The sequence below is a fragment of the Homalodisca vitripennis genome, chromosome 8 (assembly GCF_021130785.1).
Source record: "Homalodisca vitripennis isolate AUS2020 chromosome 8, UT_GWSS_2.1, whole genome shotgun sequence".
Lineage (NCBI taxonomy): Eukaryota > Metazoa > Arthropoda > Insecta > Hemiptera > Cicadellidae > Homalodisca > Homalodisca vitripennis.
The window spans coordinates 107,735,824-107,757,399 of record NC_060214.1 but is presented as its reverse complement, the minus strand read 5'-3'; the positions used below and the strand labels follow the sequence as shown (position 1 = coordinate 107,757,399).

Sequence of the window (21,576 nt, the reverse complement as noted above, 5' to 3'; positions counted from 1 at the left end):
TCTATTTTTCTACCGGACAATCTTTTGATGTAAACAAAATGCTTGATTCCAGAATTTCTGTTATTGTGATGATTCATAAAAACACTTAATGAGAAATTACTGTTTCTAGTGATTGTTTCATTTAGGTGTATCATCCATTCTCTTACTGGGTAATTGAATTCCTAAATCATTTGTTCAGGAAACATTTGCTGATCAATATAAAGATTTTTAACAAAACATTATAATGTTGTTATGATTCTTTTACAACATTTGTTAATGAGTTAGAATATTAGCCGCTACACTTTACTACACTAAATGCTTATTCAAAAATTTACCACACAATTGATGTTCTTCGATTTTTCATTGTTACAACAAAACACTAAAATTGTGCCTATAATTTTGTGACTCAGAAAATATTAAACCTGTAATTATTTTTGGTAGTTAAAGTAAACACGACTTCACCATCACAATAGAGTACACTAATGGAAAGAGACTGGCATAAACCAATAGGGAAAGGAAGTACAAATAAACAAGTGCAACAAAACAGGCTCATGTAGAGTGAACAATAACAGATGAATTGGCTTATAACAAATGTAACATTTGAGTGAAACCTTTTGATTGTATAAACCTCACCCTAAGCAGTTGAAACAATTATAAAAATAATTTTGATTGTATTAACCTCTCACAATCACACATCACTAGTTTTTAATAAACAGTTTAAAATTTGACAATAAACAAAAGTATCTCAACATGTAATATATTTATCATATTATATAAAACCTATTTATTCTTTACCATATTCTAATACCTTACATAGCAAATACATATTATTGTATTTGCATAAATTAATAGTTGAATCAAAACAGTTTTTCAAATTTGTTATGAAGCTATTTATTATCATACCGTACTTGGGTAAGTTAGGGTACAATAAGCGGACCCGGTTTTTATATCGAAATTGGCAAACGATATTACTTAATCATAACCATCGATATAATCAATCAATACTGATAAATAATTTTGAACTATTACTATTTTGAACTATAGACTTAAATAGTCTATATCAACAGCTGTAAACACTTTAAAATAATACACGTAGGGTAATATTTCAATTTTACATAAGTAATTTTAATTATTAAAAATGGCAGTCAATTTTTAGAAAACTACACGGCATTGCTTTGAAAGATGACAAGACATTAATAAAATATATTGTTTTTGTGGCTTCAACATGTTGGACTCGTACCGAAAACCCCTTTATGTAAAATTTGTGGGAAAGAAACAACTGTAACTGTTAGAGGAGCAAATATACTAATTTTACAAATACTTTAATTTTTTTGACTTAGCCTAGGACAATAAGGTAAGGAAACCCATCACTGCACTTAGCCCTAAAAGAGCCCTTTGCAATGCTTCCGGAGTGACAGGATACTCAAAATGGGCACCTAAGCTTGTTGGGTACAAACCATATCCTGTGAGATCCCAAATTACCTCCGACACCATAAAAAGATTGAACCTCTTCCAGTCCCAGGGAGATTCTCAGGCTTCTAAAACGTTTATTAGGAGAGCTTAATCCAATCTACCAGTCATCCTCTGCATTAAAAAAGATCTAATAAACCCTTTTAATTCGACAACATGAAATTTTATGTTACTGATCTGCCATTGCCTGACAGCACACTGATGTATCATATTGGTTTTTTATAGTTCTACTGGAAGATATAAACCAGCCAAAAGTGATGGGATACTTTAATATTCCAGTAGGCTAGTTGTCCTACGGGAATCGGAGTTCTAGAGTTGTAGTCATGTCAGTAATTCAGTTTGTATGAGTGAAACCTGGCACATTCGGAATTAAGCAAAGTATAAATACATGTTGAGACGATAGCAGTGTGTTTGGCTTAATAAAAATTTGGACCCAGTGAGTTTTAGAAATGTAAATTACTTGCTACAAAATATCACATAGGCTGTTCAAAATTTTAAATAAATTGTTATTGTTAGATTTTAATTTTTCAGTGTCAGTAGAAGTATCATCTATTCATATCTGGTTGTATTTATGCCATAAAATATGAACACCTAGAGGCTGGGAAGATTTTCTATGTGTGACAATATCTTATTACTCCAATATTAAAATGAAAAAAATTTAAATGTAAAGAAACGTAAATTAAATATGACTAATTCTTACGTAGCTTACTATTAGCCAGACATTTTTCGTGTGATATTGTGGTCTGAGCAACTAATAAACAGTTGGCTAGTTCAGTACCTAGCAATACTAAGAATTACATTTTTAAATATTACCATGGAATATATTGTTTTTGTGTAGGTGCCATCCTTTACTTTAAGGTTATGAAACAACATAATCGCTTGTTATAAACTAACTTAAATTGATGCACAAGTATGTATCACTTTTAGTAGTTTATATCTTTTATTATTCTTGGACAGACGAAACTGTTGATGATACTACATACATACACGTTGCCATGGCAACCGACATTGATAATAAACACTGCTCTGTGCTATGTGGTGTGTTAATCTACTCGTATGTTTACACCTCAGCTGATGTAGTACGTTTTTTGTTGTTGTTCAATACTACCAGCACACAAAGCAATTTATTTTAGCTTATGGATTTGAGCTATCTAATAAGATTGTTAATTTTTATGTTTTATACTGTTTTTATGTACAGTTGATGTAGCAATTAATGGTAACAACAATTAATAGAATATTTGTTATAATATTTATGTTAACAATGCATTAATATTACACAACTCATCTTTACACTGGATGAGCTGTACGCTGAAGTATTCAAATATTGTTAGTCCTAGGCCGTTTACACCATTTTTCTTGAAGATGCTTTAAAAATTGGGATCGTAATCGTGATTATAAATTATATAGATACATAATTATTAACATTTACACGTTGCATTAGGTAGATTAAAAATCTATGTAAGACTTGAAAACTTATAAATATTACAATGATAAAATCATGTAAAGTGAACTAAATTTAATTTGTCACTAATAGTACAATTTTCGTGCTTGTTTTATTTGCATAGTATGGATCTACTATGCTGTTTTAGTCATTTTTAATATAGAGCTTTAAAAAGTATTATCCAAACGCCATTGCACATTTAAGAATATACTGTCTTTGATTATGTATCAGCCTATTTCTTGATATTGAAGTAGCATTTGACGAAACGTTTGGTTAATATTGTTGTGGATCATTTATGATAAATAAAAAAACAATACACGAATACGAACTGTACATTTATTAACAATAATTAGCTATATCAGCAATATCATACGTCTATAGCCCATAGTCCTTGGGGTACAGAGGCATAATGTTGATCCAAGCATTTTCAAATGAATTGATACTATGTTTCGTTCCAGATGTGTTGTAAGTACTTTACATGACAAATATGTGATTATTGCTCCAGTTAAGGGCTGTCTACAAGGGGGTGTTTTTCACCTTTACTCTATAATCTTGTGGGCAATGGTCTCTTAGAAGAACTAACACGAGCGGATTATCTATGTCTACGACTATGCTGATGAAATAGTTCTGGTGGTACAACGAAAGTACTGCAACATCGTTGCCGATATCATGAATGCTGGTCATCATTGTGTACACAAGTAGTGTCTTATAAAGGAACTTGTAGTTAATCCTCCAAAGACAGTTGTAGTTCTCTTCACTAGGATAGAGAACCTTGAGTCTTTTTCTTGATTGAAGCTGGGTGTTACTCAGCTTGCTGTCTCGGAGTCGGTTAATATTTAGGGCTGCACAAGGTGACATGAAATAAACACCCAAATAGATGGGCCGTTATGGCTTCCATGTGCTTTGTTGGCACGGACTGAGGCATAAAACTACACATGACCCGCTTGTTGAGCAAGTCAAGGTCAAAGACAAGCAATCAGCTTACAAAGACTGGCTTGCTTATTATTAACAGGAGCTTTTTTAAGCATCCCTACAGCTGAACTTGAAGTTCTTCTAGCACTAAACTTACAGGTCATGGCGGAAATATATAAATCCGTGTATCTAGTGAAAGTTGTGGGATAATGGAGGACAGGTTTGATTAGTATGGGCTATTGCACTATCATTAAAATGCGATCTAATATTTCATATGACATCAGATATTATAGCAAAAGAGTCTGTATTTAGCCAATCCTTTTCGGAACCATCCAATTCCGGGATTCCGGCAATCAGGTGGCAAGACGCTTAGAATAAGAGGCACTAACATCCAGTTTACGAACCTGTTGATTAAACTAAACAAAGGCATTTTGACACAGATAATTTCCTTATTAATGTACTTGGTCAATGTAAGAAACACTTGCACACTGTAGGACTTACTAACACAAATCCAAAATAAACATACTGAAGTTCCTCTTAAACCAGTTAAACCAAATTAAACACCATAAAAAAGGGAAAAGACAAACTATTTCAGTGTTTAATTGCAAATGACAAAAAGCAAAGAATTTCAGGAACAGCACTCACATAACTACACAAGGGCTGAGGGGGGTGACAACCAATGAGCCGATAAAGACTGGGGAAGACTGCCCAACCCTCACAGAAAATCTGTATGCCAAGTACTATGGAGAGAACCATCCAAACCCAGACTACAGACCTAATACCCAAAATGACAGTGGGAATGAGTAATACCCACACCAAAAACCTTTCACCAATAATTATGACACATTACAGACGAATATGATTACAGCAGACTGTGAGTTGACTCCAAGTAAAATGTTGAAAACCCAGACAAAAAACTGATACCTTTAATGCCAATGGAATCAGCAACATCCAGAAAAAGTTATTTCTGAAAATACAGTTAGAATCAGTGATACCCAGACCAAAAACTCCTTTACAACCCCTCAGAGACTAAAAGATACAAACAGAAATAAAATTAGGAATGGAATTTTTTTAGGATTGAGTCATTGGAAGAGAGATCATAAGAAAAAGAACTACAAAACAAAAATTAACTTCCAAGGGACCAAACCACAATATTGATATCAATAAACTAATAAAAAAACACACCAAATATTGGTAGGCTTTAAATCAAAATTGAAAGAGGAAATAATTTTTATCTGAAAATAAATTAAACCTTATACACAAACTAAAAAAAGCAAACCCACAACTACTTAGCTGGTGAACTACTTACCTGTGGGAGATTTCTGTAGAAAAATGATTTAAAAGGGAGTAGCTGCATCCTTATTATCTATCCCAATTCATCTAACAACTACCTTTAGTAAGTCGTTTACAGTTTCTGCCTGTGGATTGTGGAATGCTTTACCTGTGAACATCAGAGCCATCGATAAGCCCACTCGCTTTGGGGCGGAGATCAGGGCCTTGATGTTGGAGGCTCAGGGGGTATAGCAGTTGGCGGCTTTGGAGTGTGGTATTTCAGGCAATGGAATGCAAGTTGAATGAAAGCGAGTGTGTCTTCTTATATTAGTGTAAATATGTATAAAGCATGTATGTATGTAAGTATGTATGTATGTACGCATTAATTATTGATGCTTGTTTTTTAAGCTAAGACTGATTTAGTAATATATATATATATATATATATATATATATATTATATATATACAGGGTGTATATTATGTCTGGAAACACCCAAATATATCCTTTAATAATTTAAATATAAATTTGAAACCTCTTACAATCGTGATAGAGATTGGGCATCTACTTTTGGAACAACGTTTTGTTATGTCACACCAACGGGGGACGTCCTGCGAGGGTATCGTGAATATTCTTAATGGAAGCCTATACCTTGTGATACATAATTTTAAAGGTAATAGCTTACTGAATTGAATGCCACAAACCGCATCTCAAAGGAATTATTTCTATCAGAAAATAGAGCATTTTTAGTATTGAAAATTTACTGATGTTCAACAATGTAATTTTAAACATGGTTCTTGCCACAAAATGTGTTACACTAATTTTTTAGCATTTTTTAAATGTTCAATTAAAATAAAATAAACAATTTATTTTTAAGCTGGTTTCATTAGTACAAATTTACCAGTTTTTATTACAATGAATAAAACTTATGAGTCACTTTCTCTGATTACTTATGAATCTGTACTTGGTGTGTTTTCCAGTCAGCAGGAAGGTTTAAAGAGACAAAGGTCACTAGCCTATGAGAAACATTATTGTGTTATTAATCATCTGGTCTACAGGTTTCAGTTTGTTGAGCATGGAGCTTTCACTAGACAGGTCTAAGCTTGGGAATTACAAATGGACAAAGGTCATATCATTCCTGTCGAGTTAATCAGTGTCTCTGAAGCATTGCTGTCAACAAGTTATCTAATTACAGTAGTTCAGTTTTTATTTGGCATTTTAATGGAATTGTCTGAAAGAGAAAACGAATTACTCTGTTGATGATGCGAGGATATGGCGATCGTCATAGATCTTATCGGGAAGTTTGTAATTTGTTTAATGACACTTTCCCAGAAAGGAATCCCATAAGTGTTTCAACAATATCAAAAACTATTGAGCGTTTTGAAATGACAGGGAGTGTACGTAATCGGCCAAAGTCGGGTAGGATACAATCTGCAACAGATGAAGAACATGCACTAGATGTTTTGCAAACATTTATTGAAGACCCACATAAATCGCTCAGAAAAGCTGCACAGCAACATGATATGCACCCTATGTCTGTGAGTAAGATTTTGAAAATTAATAAATACAAACCATTTAAAGTTCATTTAGTCCAACAGTTAAGTGAGGATGATTACGACAGAAGAGTTGAGTTTTGTGAACTTGTGATGCGCAAATGTGATGACAATAGAGATTTTCTGACCAACATACTATTTTCTGATGAGGCAACTTTTTTCCTAAATGGCAATGTTAACAGGCACAATTGCCGTTACTGGGCTAGTGAAAACCCACATTGGATTACTGAGTCCCATTCACAGCAACCACAAAAAACTGAACGTATGGTGTGGAATTTTAGGTAACAAAATTGTTGGACCCTTTTTCAATCAATGGAAATTTAAATGCCGAACTTTACTACAATATGCTCCAAAATGAAAATAATCCCAGCTATTCAAATTGCATCAGGAGAATACTTTGATAATGTATGGTTTCAGCAGGATGGTGCTCCACCCCATTATGGGAGACAGGTAAGAGAGTATTTGGATTTAAGGTTTCCTCATAAATGGATTGGCCGAAGAGGAGAAATCGAATGGCCTCCAAGATCTCCGGATTTGTCACCAATCGATTATTTCCTATGGGGTCATTTAAAAATCCAATGTTTATAGAAGAAAGCCTCATAATTTTGAAGACCTAAGAAACAGGATTATAGAGGAGATTGCTTTGATAACTGAAGAAATGTTAGGCAACTACTGTTCGAATCATTTTACACAAGATTGGCTCATTGTCAAACCGTAGAAGGAAACACAGTTCGAACAATTGCTTTGACACCAAATGCAGGTAAAACGTTTGTTGTAAAGACTTTTCTAACAGCATACATTATTTTTTATTTGTAATAAGAAATCAATAACATAAGTATTTCCATAATTGTACTGTAATAAAAACTGGCAAATTTGTGCTAATAGAACCAGCTTAAAAATAAATTGTTTATTTTTATTTTAATTGAACATTTAAAAAAATGCTATAAAAATTAGTGTAACACATTTTGTGGCAAGAACCATGTTAAAATTACATTGTTGAAAACATCAGTAAATTTTCAATACTAAAAATGCTCTATTTTTCTCGATAGAATAATTCCTTTGAGATGCGGTTTGTGGCATTCAATTCAGTAAGCTATTACCTTTAAAATTATGTATCACAAGGTATAGGCTTCCATTAAGAATATTCACGATACCCTCGGCAGGACGTCCCCGTTGGTGTGACATAACAAAACATTGTTCCAAAAAGTAGATGCCCAATCTCTATCACGATTGTAAGAGGTTTCAAATTTATATTTAAATTATTAAAGGATATATTTGGGTGTTTCCAGACATAATATACACCCTGTATATATATATTAGTTTAATTTTTTATGATGTTAAGTGGTAGAGAGGACTTAGTCCTAACTTCATCTCTAATAAAGACATTTTTCATTTCATTTCTATTATGTCAAAAGTATAGTATAACTACATACCAAGCTTAATATGTACATGACGTTGTATCACTGGTGGTACACTAAAACCATTCCCAAAACACTTAAAGTGACATCATTGGCACACTGATCAATGCTGTTTCCATTTACTCTTTAAAAGGAATGGCTACCTGTAGTTTGAATATGAAACATTTGGTTGGATCTAGTCTAGAAAGGCTCAACTTGGAAAAAAACTGTTAATGGAAGCTTAATCTACCCATTTTGGGGTAAATAAATAATAATTTTCAATATGCAATCAGCTTTATTGAACAGGATGGAGTACAATACATATTTTTTATGCAAACATTTGTAAATAGTTCTTAATATTAATAATACTGTTATTAGTTGTAGCTCTAAAAAAATATTAGTGTTACAGTAGAAGTTGAGTTTTGCAATAATGCCCACTATACCAATTGACAACAGAAATAAAATTTAATTACTTCCTTAGTTTCTGATAAAAGCGAATAGGTGTCAAATTGCAGAGTTTATTTTAGATTTGTTACCAATGTTCAGGTACATTGTAAAAATGATAAAAGACCATGAAAAACCGCTGAATGTGGAGTTCTTGACTTTCCATTACACCAGGGGTCTTAAAAGTCCCCCTCTCCCACCCTATTAACTTTTTTATGAATAGAGATAGAGTGATTTACTTTGGGGGAAGTTTATATAACAAAATGAGGAGTTTTTTAATGTATGAACATTTTTGATTCCCCCTCCCCATATATGGGATGTTTTGGGGTTATGTCATATAGACAAAATGAGGAGTTTTTTGGTGTATGAAATTTTTGACTCCTCCCCAAAATGGGGTATTTTAGGCATTGTCAAAACCAGCTATTGGTATTCCCAGGACTTCCTAATGGGCTTCGGTCACATAAAACAAAACCTAATAAATGTTATGTTAATTATGGTTGTTGATATTTCTTGATTCTTGTAATAATTTGTTTTATGATTTGGTGTTGTAAGGTCTAAAAATAACTAGTGAGTGAATGTTTCATCTGCCTTACAATAACTTTAAATATAACTTAAACTGTGGAGGTTTTATACAACAATTCAAACTTTAATTGGTTACCAAATTTGAAAGAGACTTTAACATCTAGTTTGTGCCATTTTTCTTCTTTTTATAATACTTTTAAAATAAGGCGTCACTTGCTAGGGGGTTCATATTTAAAAAATTTCTACAACCCCAAAATATCCCATTGGGAGGGTGGGGGGAGGGGAGTCAAAATTTTCCACACAAAAAACTCCTTATTTGGTTATATAAACATCTTCCAAAATTAAATCACTCCATCTATATTCATAAGAAAGTCAATTCATAGTGGAAGGAGGGGGGACTTTTAAAACACCTGGTATGTATAGTCTATATGACGAAGATGTATTTTTTGAACTCACATATTTTATTGATGACCTTCGCCTTTAATTTTGCACAAGCTCATCAGATTTTGTTCAAGAGAAGATTATCTGTCTCGTCAAGAGTTTATTTCCATTTAGCACTATATTAACATTAATATTTTGTGCTATATAATTTTTAAATTTTATTAATTTTGAAAATTTAAACCTAAGTAACTACAGTATAATAATTTATAGTTTTTTAAGGTTAATATGAGTTTAAATTAGTGTTAAATCTGTTCACACCACTGTATGAAAACCTTGAGAAATCAGTTTTCAAAGCACTTAAAATAATTCATGTCTTTTTATCACTTGGCACGGCTATCTCTTGGCACAAAGTCTAGTTGTTTTAGCATGTAGAGTTTTACACAGTTTCACATTTAATTTACTTAGGGAATTCCCAATTTAGATTTTGATCAGCACGTGAAGTTAAACGTGCAGGATAAGAAGATAGCTACAGGCACGAGAGACATCATATCCCACATTTAGAACTTTAGTGATTAAAAGGCATCAATATTATCAGTCCCTCTACTTTTTTATTTCCATTCTTTTTCTTTATTTTTATACAGTTTTATAACACAGTAAAAAATCAGTACTTTGTAAGGTATCCTGTTTAAAGCTAACATGTTAAAGGAAATGACATGTTTTGGATGCAATTAATGGACACAGCAGGGTTGGCTTCTTCAATCAGCCTCCGATGATTGCTGCAATGAAAATTAAAGAAGTCCGAGAGATCCAATTTTACTGTAACGGACATTTCATCGTGCTGTTTCTTGTTGGTAACAACTGAAAGTATTCAGTTGAAATTCTCTTTTAATTCAATCCAATTGGGTTATAGGGTTGAACACTGAAATTTGATTTTTATGTTAATAAACAACTATATTTTTTGTAACATTTAAAATTATCTTATTTCATTAGCAATTTTATTTTCATTGAGTAAAATAATTTATAATAATATGTACATAGATTGAAAAATCTAACACAAAATCAGATTTTCTTTATTTGACAACAAAGTTTAGTACTAAAATAAGTCATAATTAAATTCAGTAAACATAGCGAGTGCATCATTGGTTGTTGTTTATACTATCACAGATACAGTAGTTGTTTTATATATCTACCTCTAAAACAGATGTATTAAAAATATACTTTTTAGAGTATTTAATTTTTACAAAGCCTTTATTCTTCCTGGCATAATGCCTCAACATGAATAAGTTTACGTACATTACTTTTGCACCTTTTTGAAATGAACACACTATTCCAAACTAGACAGTCTAATTTTTAAGTTTTAAGAATACAAGATTTCTTAACACTATAGAGTTGATCAACTGAAATCAGTAACAATATAACAAATCATTCACACAGTTACAGTGTGTGGTTTTTGAAATTTGTATTTTATTTACACATTTCAAGTCTTAAGAAATAATTATAAGTATGTAAAACAGGAGCAAAGTAAGTTTATACTTTGGACTAGGATGGCCAGCACTGCAAATTCTTTGCCAGCTTGGACATATTTAGTAAATTGTTTTCTCCCCTGAGGTTGGATGTCCAGCTCAGCTGGCAACTGCTGTGGACAACTAGTGTGACAATTAGTTGACTAGCAAACTTTAGCCAGGTCAGTTAAAACATTTTTTTTTTATTATCTAAATGCCTTACGGCTGACTTGGAATTACACCATGAAGTCAATTTTCACTTAAAAAATCTTTCGCATTGATTTCATCTGTGATTGCCTTCGATAATTATTCCTCGATTAGGCTATATGTTTCTTTTTATAGTTGTCAGAAATCGAATTGTTTCCTTAAAGAATGTAGCGTCAAAATTGGATACAATTTTTTTGAGTTTTTCTGGGGTATTGTCATCCGGTATTCTTCTACTTTGTTGGAAACATGAGTTCCTTGCATAGTCAAATTGTGGCATTTCATTAGTAGATGACCAACTAGTTGTACAACTTGTACCGTCAGTGTGACAACTAGTTGACTAGCAAACTTTAGCCAGAACAACTAGTTGTACAACTTGTACCATCAGTGTGACAACTAGTTGACTAGCAAACTTTAGCCAGAACAACTAGTTGTACAACTTGTACCATCAGTGTGACAACTAGTTGACTAGCAAACTTTAGCCAGAACAACTAGTTGTACAACAGCACAGTTTGAAATCATCTCAGATAGAACAAGAACAGCTGTACAACTATTTTAAACTGAGCAATCGAACTTCCATGGCTAATAGCAGAATTTGATCCAATAACACCACCATCAACTGGTGGGCAATGGTGTTGTACCACTAGTTGTTCACAGCTAATAATGGCCTAATTTCTTCTTCTTACTAGATCTCCAGAATATGTGACAATACAATATTTAAAATTAATACCACTAGTGAATTACCACACAATTCCAATAATTCATTTAATTATGCAAGGCCTTTCAGAATCCAGGATTCTACCGTCAGGGAACATCAAATAAAAATGTTGCCTGACGATGGAATCCTTTTAAAAGAAAGGAATTCTGAAAGACCTCACAAAATTAAATTAATTACTGGAATATGTGCTGTAATTCATTAGTGGTATTAACTTTAAATATTCCTAATGCTCCAAGAATTTAATATTTAAAATAATTTATGTTGTCACTAGGGAAACGTGACAATGGGACCGGAATGGCCATCTGACTTGAGTGAACATTTCTTAAAGGCCCTTCAAGCGCAAATGGTTTAATTGTTTCATACAAAACATAATAAATAATAAAACAATAAACAACTGTTTAGGAACAAACTTTACACATATTTGGTTGAGTAACAATAAATTACTAATACCTGACAATACATTAGAGTCTTACATATCAGACATAGATCATTCCCCTATATGAATTCAATATATAAGTTTTGACAGGAACCTAAATAACGTGTTTTCAGTTTTGTCATTGACTGTACCGCAAATACACTGTTTGTGACTGTAGGAAGAGTTGTTTGTCAATGATAACTTGCACTTCATTGGTTTTGAAAATCAAATAAGATCCTAAACTAATTTTTGATAAACAGTACAAATTTATATTAAATAATTTTAAACTGGTACGTTCTTCTACATTTTAAACGTTTAACGCAACGTTAAAATTATTATATGTAAAATTATAACAGTGATGTATGTAAAAGGATTTTTCTGCAATGTTCCTTACTATCCAACATTTTTAATTATCAGACTTCAAAGCTCCTTGTTTATCATCAGGTAAATGAAACCCTACTATATACTACATATATATAGAAAATATATACTTCTAAAAATCTTCTTCGTCTTTAAGAAAGCTATTAACATAAAGGGTAACTGCGACATCACAGTTATATTACACTTTTAATGAGCATCATTTTAATATAATATTAGAAAGATTATGGTCATAGCGAGTTATTTTTCTGAAGAAGTTGTATAACAATTAAAAATAAGTATTTTATCAATGAACTTCATTATTTTCAATTTATTACCATACTGATGTCAATACAAAAATACTGCAGTCATATTGTAGAACGAATACAAAAATAACTAGAAATAATATTTGGACACCATATTGTTCCAGTTATATAAATTTAGTTTGTAATGACCAAAGATAAGTTGGCAGAATCGCCATGACAGTTTGCCCTTTTCCTGACACGTGTGTCTTGGAAGTTTCTCAAAAACTATTTTGAGAGCACAAGCCAAGCCGTCTGTCTCAATACTTCATTTGAATTAATGGTTTTACTTTACAAAACACTCTTGATGGTAATATTTTATCATTTTATAAATGATACAGAGCTAACCAAACCCATTAATTCTATTCTTACCTTAACAGTTTAATATTATTAAAACAATCTGAAACTTCTTTCCTGACAAGTTTTTGAATACGAAAAATTCCAAAGTGGATTATATTTGTACCTTGTTTTATGTAGTTTCAAGTACAAAAAATTAAGGAAATAAGATAGCAAAAGGCATAGATTTGTGACTAGAACAGTAATATTAAAATTTATTATTGTCATTGAATGATTTGGCAATAATATCCAAATTATCCTAACAGGTTTTCGGACATTGCCCATTGTTAATGTTAAAAAATTAATTCACGTTTTGTAACATTAACAATGGCAAATGTCTGAATACCTATTAGGATAATTTGCTTATTATTGCCAAATCATCCAATGACAATAATACCCTTTAACATTACTGTTCTAGTCACAAATCCATGCCTTTTGTAATTTGATCTTATTTTTTGTTCTTGAAATGACATAAAACTATTTCAAGGTACAATATATTATCCTTTAGCGAATTTTTCATGTTCAATCTATATTTGCTATCATTAATATTACAAAACTATTTTTGCAATGGAAATGTCAAAAAAATTGACATTTTTGTATCAGTAATGTTAAATATGATTTTGTACTTTGAAAAGCAGAAATGGTATATTTAGACACTTGAACATTTTAAAATCATCTAAGAACACACCTAATATATACACAAGTTAAGGCAGGAAATAGAATCATTTCCTCATGTGGATGGTTCTTAATTTCTGTAAATTTATTTATTTATTGTCATCAACACAGACTTATTCTCAGAAAATAAAACATATATATAAATTTATATATTATATATTATTTATTTATATATATATATAAATAAATATATATATATATATAAATAAATATATATATATATATATATATATATATATATATATATAAAAATAAATATATATATATATATATATGATGAGATATGATGATATTTTATATCTCATTCCATAAAATAAAATAGAATTTTATATGGAAAAATCAAAATTATTAATTATTTAGGCAGGTTATATATTTTTAAAAACCCAAATTATAATTAATAAAGCTTCATAATTTGCATTATAATTTAGTACTAATTTTACAAACCAAATAAACAAGTTTGTTAAGCGCATAATAAATAGTGTTTATTATATCCACGTGTCACAGTAGTATAAAAATAATTATTCTATAGTATTTAGGAAAATATTTAAATATATCTATACAAATAAATATGTTTCAACAATTATATAAAATTACAACAATTTTACAGTCTATGTAACAATTATTAAATGAGTACTCTTACATCTTAAAATTTGTTGGTATTTATACATACATAAAACTAAAATTTATTACTCTAAATGGTTTTAACGTTATCGATCGACCTGGCGCACTACAAGCCAGGATTTTTCGGTCGTTTCGGTGGGGGTGAGATGTACTGCTTTCACTACAGGGGGTAAAGGAGGGGGCGAGGTGTCCGGTTGGGGATCCCCTGTTACTTCGTGGTGCTCCAGGTGCTTCATGTACGCCAGGAACGTCGTCCACATCAGACTACAGATGCTGACAAATACCACTCGGTTCCGTTCTTTGATCACGGTGTAGTTGAATGTCTGCAGTACTGGCCAGACGCAAGCTCCTATCTACAATTGTACAGTGGCAGTTAATGTTAATGTGTATAATATACTCGTCAAACAGTCACTACTTTTTTTAAATATCTTTCCTACTGATAAAATTCTGTCTAGCTATGTTCAAAGACCAACAAATCCTTGCTTACTACGAGTACTGTTTTTATTTTCTCATCATCAATCTGTTTTGAATACAAAAAAAAATAACATACGAAAAATGTGAATCAATTTTTGAGTAAGTATATGAGTAAAAACAATTTGATAAACATTTAAATCTATTATATTCGTATTGTAATTGTGAGAGAAAGCATGAAAGAAGTAGTATATTTTAAGGTGACTGACATTTTCATTCAGGTTAATACTCCATGGCCAAGTCTACAGTTATAAAAATCATATTGTATTACCTTATTTAATCCCTAACAGAATAAAAGAGACTTTTGTACTATTATTCAAGTTTATCACATATTATTACGTCAAATTCATGGTTTAAAACATGATACTGATATGGAGTCTCACAGAGGTATACCTTAGGCTTGTTTCTCTTCTTTTACTGTGAATGAATCAATGACCAATTATAGTACAACAATTTGTGACAACTGTCTAATGATACTATTATAGTTTAATGTTTTGTTTTTTCTAGTGAATCAGTATTACATTTTGAAATAAATTGAATGATATGAGAAATTTCATTTGGAATTCAGAAGAATTAATTTAATATAATTAGAAAAATATTCATGTTTCACTTTAAAATAAGATGTCATATTTTATTAATAATAACGCAAGTACAAAACTTCTGAACAAGTCCAAACTTTTTGTTGAAAAAGTTAAAGAAAGCTGGTAGCAGAATTCCTTAAGTTTTCATACTACTGCATTCTTGGTTGTTTTCACATGCAACTAGTTATATGAATGAACTTATCAGACAAGGGACAAGAACACTGATAAAGTTCAGTATAGAAAGAGAGATAACAAATAAGGCCTAACTGGACTACATAGAGAACTGTATCATTTTAGTGTCAATAATGTAATTGGAATTTATTTACATCTATGTAACAAAAATATAGTTTTATAAGGAAAAAATAACCACAGTGTGTACTTAAAATTGAATAAAAAAATATATGTGTAGGCCACAACTGAACTGTGCATTTAATCAAAACCAATATATTTGGTATAACTACATATAAGAATGAAACACATCAATAATTTTCATAAAGTTGTAATTTGATGAATACGTCAGTCCCAACTTTCAAAACTAAGCTACATATAGGAATATGTCATTTTAATTTTAAAATACCACTTTTTTTGAAAAATTACTCAGCTAATGTACCTTATAGGTTGGTAAGAATTTAGCTTCCACTTCTGCCTTTCCATCTTCAATGGTTTTCCCTTCTAACAATGTCATACCAAAGTAGAAGCTCAGCATGGCGAAAGGCGTGTAGGTGAATTGTTCTACAATTGCCTGTAAAATAAGCAATCAAGTTTTAATATAAAAATAAATTATTTTCCAAAATATATGTTTGATTGGTGAGCTGTGGACTTATTTCATTTTGAAGAAGCGTCTTATTATAATATATATATACTCTTAGAGCAGTTTCAAAAGAAAACTACAATAATTGTTAACTGTACAATATTTCGTTGTAATTACAACTTTGTCAAGTACACTTGTAAAACATACACAGAATAAAATAAACAAACAAAAGAAGAAACACATACATGATAATAAACTTTCTAAATGTAAATACAATTTTGACCTGTAAACAAGTTTTGATTAGTTGTTAATTTAAAAATAAGGGTAGGGTACAATAAGCGGACCCGGTTTTTTAAATCGAAGAATGTAGTCTTCGATACCTAATATTCGCATCTCAAATCCTAGGCTATCAATTGATATAAAAGTATCTATAGTCCTCAATAACAATCATATGTTTTAAATTTAAATATGAATTTAATATTTACAGTGATCAAACAAGTTATTATAACAAAAATTAGGAAAACTGAAGACTACCATATTACTGTGAGAGGAGCAATGTTACAGTTGTTTCTTTCCCACAAATTTCACATAATGGGGTTTTTGGTACGAGTCCAACATGTTGAAGCCACAAAAACAATATATTTTATTAAAATGACTTTGACTTATGTAAAATTGAAATATTACCCTACGTGTATTATTTTAAAGTGTTTACAGCTGTTGATATAGACTATTTAAGTTAATAATTCAAAATAATTAATCAGTATCGATTGATTATATCGATGGTTATGATTAAGTAATATCGTTTGCCAATTTCGATATAAAAAACCAAGTCTGCTTATCGTACCCTACCCAAAAATAATAACATAATATAATATAATATAATTTTGAATTTAGGTAAGTTTGTAGATCAGAATCTAAGGATATATATAAAGTGAATAAACTAGTCACAATGAACCTGTCTCACAGTAGGATTTGAAAAACATGAGTGAGTGAAAAATTATGAATACATGAGTACTAGATATCACTGGGATGTTCCTTACTAAGTTTTTAGATGCAAAAACTAAGCAAACTATTTCACTTTCATGAGATTTGTATATAAAAATGGAGTTTAGAGAAAACAGTTACTGCTTATGGCTGCAATATAATAAGCGGCCACCATGAAACTGATTTAATTTGATTCGCTAATATGAATGTCGTGGTGGTTGCTTATTATACAGCCTACTTTTATCACAATAGCCTACCACAAACTCATCCATAATGTAAAGCGCACATACATAACACAACATAAGGATTCGACTAGTTTGACTGAAGAAGTGGTAATAAAGGATAGTAGATTAACGATCTCAAGTATAAAAATTCAACCTTTACAGTGTAGGCTATTTTCACCAGTTTCAATAAGATAACCTAAAATATCAAATAAATTCTGAATGTATAACTTCAATATACTCATGATGGAAACATACTGTCAGACCTAAATATATTGATGCCAGTCAGTAACTTAATTCAGGTAAATATAAGGGCTGAGTGGGATAACCGGAACCGATTTTCACATCGCTTAGTATTATAATTAATACTTCATATATCGAATAACAGAACTATCTACTGATATCAACGTACCTTATCTAAGATATGAAATAAAAGTCATAAGATCAACTCTACTATCAAAGTCATATACTGCTTGTGTATATTTCAATTATTACATCTGTCACATTCATCCGCGTCATCAGCATCAAAACTTTGGGGGGGGGGGGGGCAAATGAGGGTCCGGGGGCACTCCCCTGGAACATGTGGGGTTCCTCACTAGGAAATTTTTTGAAAAATTATGACCTTGAAATGATTGAACACTAATTTAAACCCATAATCTTAGGTCTATACAAGCAGGTTTTTCAATGAAACAATTTGTTTTTGGTCTGAGAACATGTCTAAAAATAAAATTGAAAATTGATAATAAAATATATGTATAGGTATTAAATAAAAACTTATTATCTGGTTTAATATACTTTATTAACACACACTACTGTTATTAAATTCAAATCAGATCACAACGCAAACATTGACTTTAAAATTATAGACTTGTCTCTCTTTAAAGTACATTATAACAATCCAAATTAACCCCTTGTTTAAAGGAGTTACACGCAGTACGGGCGGTCTGTGGAGCTCCAAGCGGCGACGAGCCAAGCGAGCACCGTACTTGCTGGTAGCGACCGATTGGGCGGGCATACGCACCTTCTGTGTTATTTATGCACTTTTAAAAAAATATTACGATTTCTTTTAAATTAAAAAAATCTAGATCTGTTTAAATTATTTTTGTACTCTAAACATTTACCTTAGAATTAGGATTAATCTGACGGATTCTATCCAATGTGTTAATTGTTTTACAACAATAAAGAGGTTTCTTATTATAAGTTTTAAATTAAGAGGATTGATTTAATATAAACAATAACACAATATAATAAATAATAAAAGAATCATAACCATCAAACAAACAATTATGAAAGGTAATAAGAATAATCTTATTTAAATAACAAGGTAATCCTAACAAAAACTGAAGGTAATACTGAAACCAAGGAAATCAAAAGTTATCGGCTTTCAATGTTATTAAGGTTAGTTTTCTAAAGTAAATTAACATTTTTATGTAAATGAAGTCACTCATCAAATATATGTCATTTTTACAACTAAAAATGTTACTTTGTTACAGATGACTTGTACTATTAAATCAGTATCAGTTAATTATACCGATAGATGTAATCATGCAATACGCATTATCGTTTAGGCTAATACTGATTTGAAAAATCAGATCCGCTTATCCTGGATAACTCCACCCATATATAATTTAAGGAATTAAAAATTGAAGATTTTTTTAAACTTTATAACATTTTCCAACAAAATTAACACATGATTCCTTAGCAGTAAAGATTGTTTTAATGAGTGAAGTCAAAGATATGTGATGTATGTATTTATAACAATTATGACATTCTAATATTTTTTTTACTACTATCCAATTATTTTTAATCACCTTAGTCACTGCTGATCTCAAAGTGTTGTGAGGCCAAATTGTATTTGCAATCTTGATCCAGCAATGTAGAGTAGGAGCTACATAACATGAACCATATAAACTAAACCTAGCAACCTTTTCATAATTATACTCTTCTTCTCCGAATATTGTTTGTTGTACTAAACTTCCTAAGGGCCAGATTAGTGCATAACTGGCCATTCCCCTCGACAAGGGATATTTCTTTGAAAACTGAACAAGTTTAGAAAATTTGGAGCCCATTGTTAGAACCAGTTTAACCTAGTCCTCTTAACTCAAGAACTGTAGACAATACAAACTCACTGTATCAGCATAACACACTTCTATGATTCATAACACAGATAAGACAGACCTCACAACCACACTTAACAGACACTAGTGCACCCATATACTGAATGAACAAAGCGTTACTCATGTTAACATATCGGGTCATGGTTATCCTTGATTTAAAATTATACCCAAACAAACGTCACCGTTCTGCTAGTGACGTCAGTGGTATTTCACAGATCACATGTTTCAAAGACAAACATCATCAAAGAGTGTGGCAACGGCAACAGGAATTTTTCCACTGCACGTGAGGATTTGTTTATAGGTTTGAGGTTATGTTTTACTTCCAGATCTGTAGTTCTACTAATATATTTGAGATATTCTGGAAACTTCCAGATAATATACAGTATTGACTATTAAAATTACCGATGTTTTAGGTTTCAGAATTAATAAAATGTAGCATACTGAATACATTTAAATATATTCACGTTCAATATATGTACGTAGTGAAAATGGTTAATATGGTTATTTGTTTTTAACTTCGTTTCTTATAATATAAGAATATCTGACATTTTCCTAATTTTACCTCTAGTCATTATAGATCTGTTATAAATCTTCAAAATAGCAAATTTAATTCTGTACAGTACCTCTTTTTAGATTATATTTGACAACAGAAGAGGAATAATTATTTCTATTTACTTGCAGCAAATGAAAAAAGTACGCATTTCTTATTTAAATTAGTAATTGTGTTCGTTTTTCAATTTTTCATGTGTACTGATATACTTTTATACTGTTTTTAAGTAATAAAAGCTTGATTCACCTTACAATATTTGTTATCGTTGTAAAATGTGTCAAACCATTATTATTCGTACATAAACATAATGCCGGTTCTCCTGTAATTAGTAATGTCAACAATGAACTGCAAACAGACAACTATTACATAGTGTCGATATATCACTGTTAAACGTGAATGATGCTAACAGTAAATGCGAAGGGTTTGTCACTCAAAATAAAAGAAAATCGACAAGTTCAAGTAGCATTGTTCAACATTAGAAATACGTTCTGGACTCTGATCAACGGTGTAGACAAAATACATTTTTCTTATTAGAACATAAGTGCTGCAATAAATTATAATACAGCCAACGCAACGTTGAAATGTATGACAACAATGCTTTTTTTAATTTCATTTCATCCTCAGCGTCAGCTATGCCGGATTCGAAGTACACTGGTTTTTCATTTTTAAAGTACAAAGTACATGCTTGGATCTCCCCGGGATTTGAACCCGTGATCTATCGGTTAGAGAGCCGAGACTATAACCATTAGTCTACGTAGGAGGAGAGGACTTGACAACAATGCTCTTGATGCCCATTACAATCCAGAAAACTTCCATCTATATTTCTTCACGATGTGAACAATCTTCAAAAAAAGTTAAAAGATATTAAAACAATAATAAAATACGATTTTTCGTTGAAATAAAAGGTAGGGCACTTAAAGTAAATCTTCAGAAAGTTAAAAAATTGATGTAGTATTGAAGAACGTCCCTTGCTCCCTCTCTGATGGAAAATTCGATCAGAATTGTTTTTATTTCTTGGATTCCCAGTAAAAAGGTAGTTCGTCTGTTAAATAAATATGACATGTTTCCTCCCACCACTATGCACTATTTCCTTAGAAAACAACGATAAAGCTAGTGAAATATTCACACTAATCAGGTTGTGCTCCGCTGTTAAAAGTTTTCAAACAAAAAGAAAATTTCGAGATGTAGGCTACCTTAGTGTACCCGGTGTCAGCGCTTTGAGCATACAAAGAAATTTGCAAACTAGACACAACGTGTGTCAGATGCGCAGGACAACATCATTACTCGGAGTTTTCCTACAAAAAGATCAACAGTCAACATCCCTACGTATGTTATTTCGGCGAGACACATACTGCCAACTAAAGGAGGTTGCAAATTTTATAAAGATATCAAGGAAAAGAC

At 31.3% G+C, this 21,576-nt stretch overlaps 2 protein-coding genes across 2 annotated transcripts in view; both read right to left on the bottom strand.

Annotated features, from left to right (window-relative positions):
• LOC124367856 (tetratricopeptide repeat protein 30A) overlaps positions 1-2,482 on the bottom strand; it is a 30,607-nt gene extending 28,125 nt beyond the window's left edge. Inside the window, exon 1 of the mRNA XM_046825019.1 lies at positions 2,263-2,482. Coding sequence (XP_046680975.1) covers positions 2,263-2,322 — 60 coding nt within the window. The 5' untranslated portion in view covers positions 2,323-2,482. The remainder of the gene's footprint in view (positions 1-2,262) is intronic.
• Positions 2,483-14,538: 12,056 nt separating this feature from the next.
• On the bottom strand, positions 14,539-19,802 carry LOC124367854 (mpv17-like protein). The gene is made up of 3 exons (XM_046825018.1): positions 19,320-19,802; positions 16,163-16,294; positions 14,539-14,853 (listed from the first exon to the last, which is right to left on the bottom strand). Exons 1-3 carry the CDS (start codon positions 19,575-19,577, stop codon positions 14,587-14,589), a joined length of 657 nt encoding a protein of 218 aa, XP_046680974.1. The 5' UTR covers positions 19,578-19,802; the 3' UTR covers positions 14,539-14,586.
• Positions 19,803-21,576: the final 1,774 nt, after the last annotated feature.